The 2,227-nt window shown below is 37.5% G+C and overlaps 1 protein-coding gene across 1 annotated transcript; it reads right to left on the bottom strand.

Annotated features, from left to right (window-relative positions):
- Nucleotides 1-444: 444 nt before the first annotated feature.
- LOC137254402 (beta-1,3-galactosyltransferase 1-like) lies at nucleotides 445-1,635 on the bottom strand. Its single transcript, XM_067792033.1, has one exon. The coding sequence runs from the start codon at nucleotides 1,633-1,635 to the stop codon at nucleotides 445-447; it is 1,191 nt and encodes a 396-aa protein (XP_067648134.1).
- Nucleotides 1,636-2,227: the final 592 nt, after the last annotated feature.

Here is a 2,227-nt window from a genome sequence, read left to right as displayed (position 1 = left end):
CACTGCATGGGTCAGAAAGTCGATACCACTGATGTACTTACATATGTATTGAGTGCATTCGAGCCCCAGCTCCCTACTCCATTTTCGAGTCGTCTGGTATATTGTAATGTCCGACAACGAAGTAACTCGGTGTAGGTTTGAGAATTGGCTGAACTTTGAAACTGCAGAACACTTTCTTGCCAATCCTGGCGTTAAGGAAGCAACGTTTTCTAGTTAAAGTCTTTATCCACTTCGGCAACGTCGTGTATTGGTTTGTGGGAGTAATTGAAAGTTCAGGAAAATGCTTAGCGACAGTCTCGAGGATGGAAAAGGAAAGGTTAGACATTTTTTTTAGTTTCGTTTTTACATTTATTTCCTTTAATATCTCTACAAATTCAAAGCACATACTCGTGCAGCTTACATATGTTAAGCCAAATGGATGTTGCTCGGTGTCTTACCACTTAGCTACCACGGGATCAGTTCCAGCGCATTATCATGAGATAATCCATTTTCTTTATCCTCAGACATATATTTCCATACTCTTTCAACATTTTCACGCCACATACTCTTCATTTGTTCAGGCTTTGGCGGTAAAGAGAATAAAAACTCCAGCTTATCAATTTTGTTCACCTTGGAATCGAGTAGTCTATCACACTTTGGCCGATTACGGTCACAACGATAAGTGTAATCAAAAGCTGGTATAATGCTAATATTAAGCTTTTCGTTAAGGGTTCCAGTTATATGAACATCATCAATCCAAAAGTACTTAGTTCGTTGTGCTGCTTGATATAAACGTTTTACTATATCGGGTGTATAAATAATACCATAGCCCGGACAGTGGGGAGGGTAAGTGGATTTTGGATATTCATCATAAGTGACCCGCCACTTATTTCGATAGCTACGACTTACTCGCCCACCGTTCTTTCGATTACAAATCAAGACATCTCTTCGTTGCCGAAACAAAACTTTACTCGCATCGGTTGTAGTGTTGGTGGTTGTAGTGATTGGCGACAAGGTTGTAGTGCCTTTTGGTAGCTCATTATGCAACATCGAATTATGTAAGTAAATCATCAATTGTGGAGTATTTAGGAAAACATCATCATCCACTTTGATTAAGATTTGCGAATTGCTGCAATAGGTAAGAAACCATTTCAATGCCATCACATGTTTGTATGTCATATTTTTGTTAGAATCTACGAATGAGCCTTGCACAATATCATCATATTCGAAATTTTCACGTTCCAGCTCAGTCTGAGTGTCACTGGTTTCAGGTAGACCAAGCAGAAAGATTACACGAAACGGAATGCTATTCTTATGTAATGGTAGTTCAACAAAATTCGCCCACGTTTGACGTATTAACTTGCGCTTTTCATGATTATTTGGTGCCGAGGGTACGAGTACCAATGCATGGATATTTGGTGTACAGCCGAATTGATTCATGATGTAAGTAAAGTTGTAGAGATCAATTAACTGCGTTACATTATTGTCGGCCTTTTCCTCATTTACAAATGTCGTGCGTAAAATTCCTAAGCGGCTATCATCATTCGTGGTTTTTTTGATAGGTTTGAATGCGTGAGCTAATTCCCAAAGTCCATATCCAATTACCAAGCCGACTAAAGCCCCTATGGATAAGCTTGCAGCGTTAATAGCTGGCATTACACGTCCTCCGATACAAAACCGAATTAAAAAACCGAGAAAATTTTGTTTTCTTTAATTATATATCAAAACAAAATAAATAAATAAAGATCTCACATAGACTGAATGTGTTCATAGTGTTATAAGAATTTGTTTTACGACCAAACGAAGAACCACAATCAGGACTTATCTTATAGAATAACTCCATCCTCTTAGCACATACTAGACGTTTTCTAGAACCTAGCTTAGTTCTTCATTCTGTATTGCGAACGATAGCTCAAACGAATTTCGTCTAGCAATGGTATTCTCCATCATTTTCGTTCGGCCTTTTAGTTTCCTACTTTATGTCAAACAGGTCTTTCTTCAAAGATATGAGCAACTTTGTGAGTCTTATACCGTAAGCTTTGGACATCTTAGAAATTTTGCAGCCACGCGCTCTTGCCTTTCCTGCTTGATGGAAATGATTTTAAATTACCTAATTACAAGACGGAGTTGAAAAAAATAGCCTTTTTTACAAAAGGTTAAAATGATTCAACGAATTACCTGCAAATATAAAGAATTGTGAATATAAAATAAATGTTAGGATTCGAATGGATTTGTGTTACATGTTTCA

This window comes from Eurosta solidaginis, chromosome 5 (assembly GCF_040869045.1).
Source record: "Eurosta solidaginis isolate ZX-2024a chromosome 5, ASM4086904v1, whole genome shotgun sequence".
Taxonomy (NCBI): Eukaryota; Metazoa; Arthropoda; class Insecta; order Diptera; family Tephritidae; genus Eurosta; species Eurosta solidaginis.
Note: the sequence above shows the minus strand (reverse complement) of the source record. Positions and strands in the feature narration are given on the sequence as shown.

Coding starts and splice junctions, on each gene's coding strand:
- LOC137254402 (XM_067792033.1), bottom strand. CDS start 1,635: ATGCCAGCTATTAACGCTGCAAGCTTATCCATAGGGGCTTTAGTCGGC.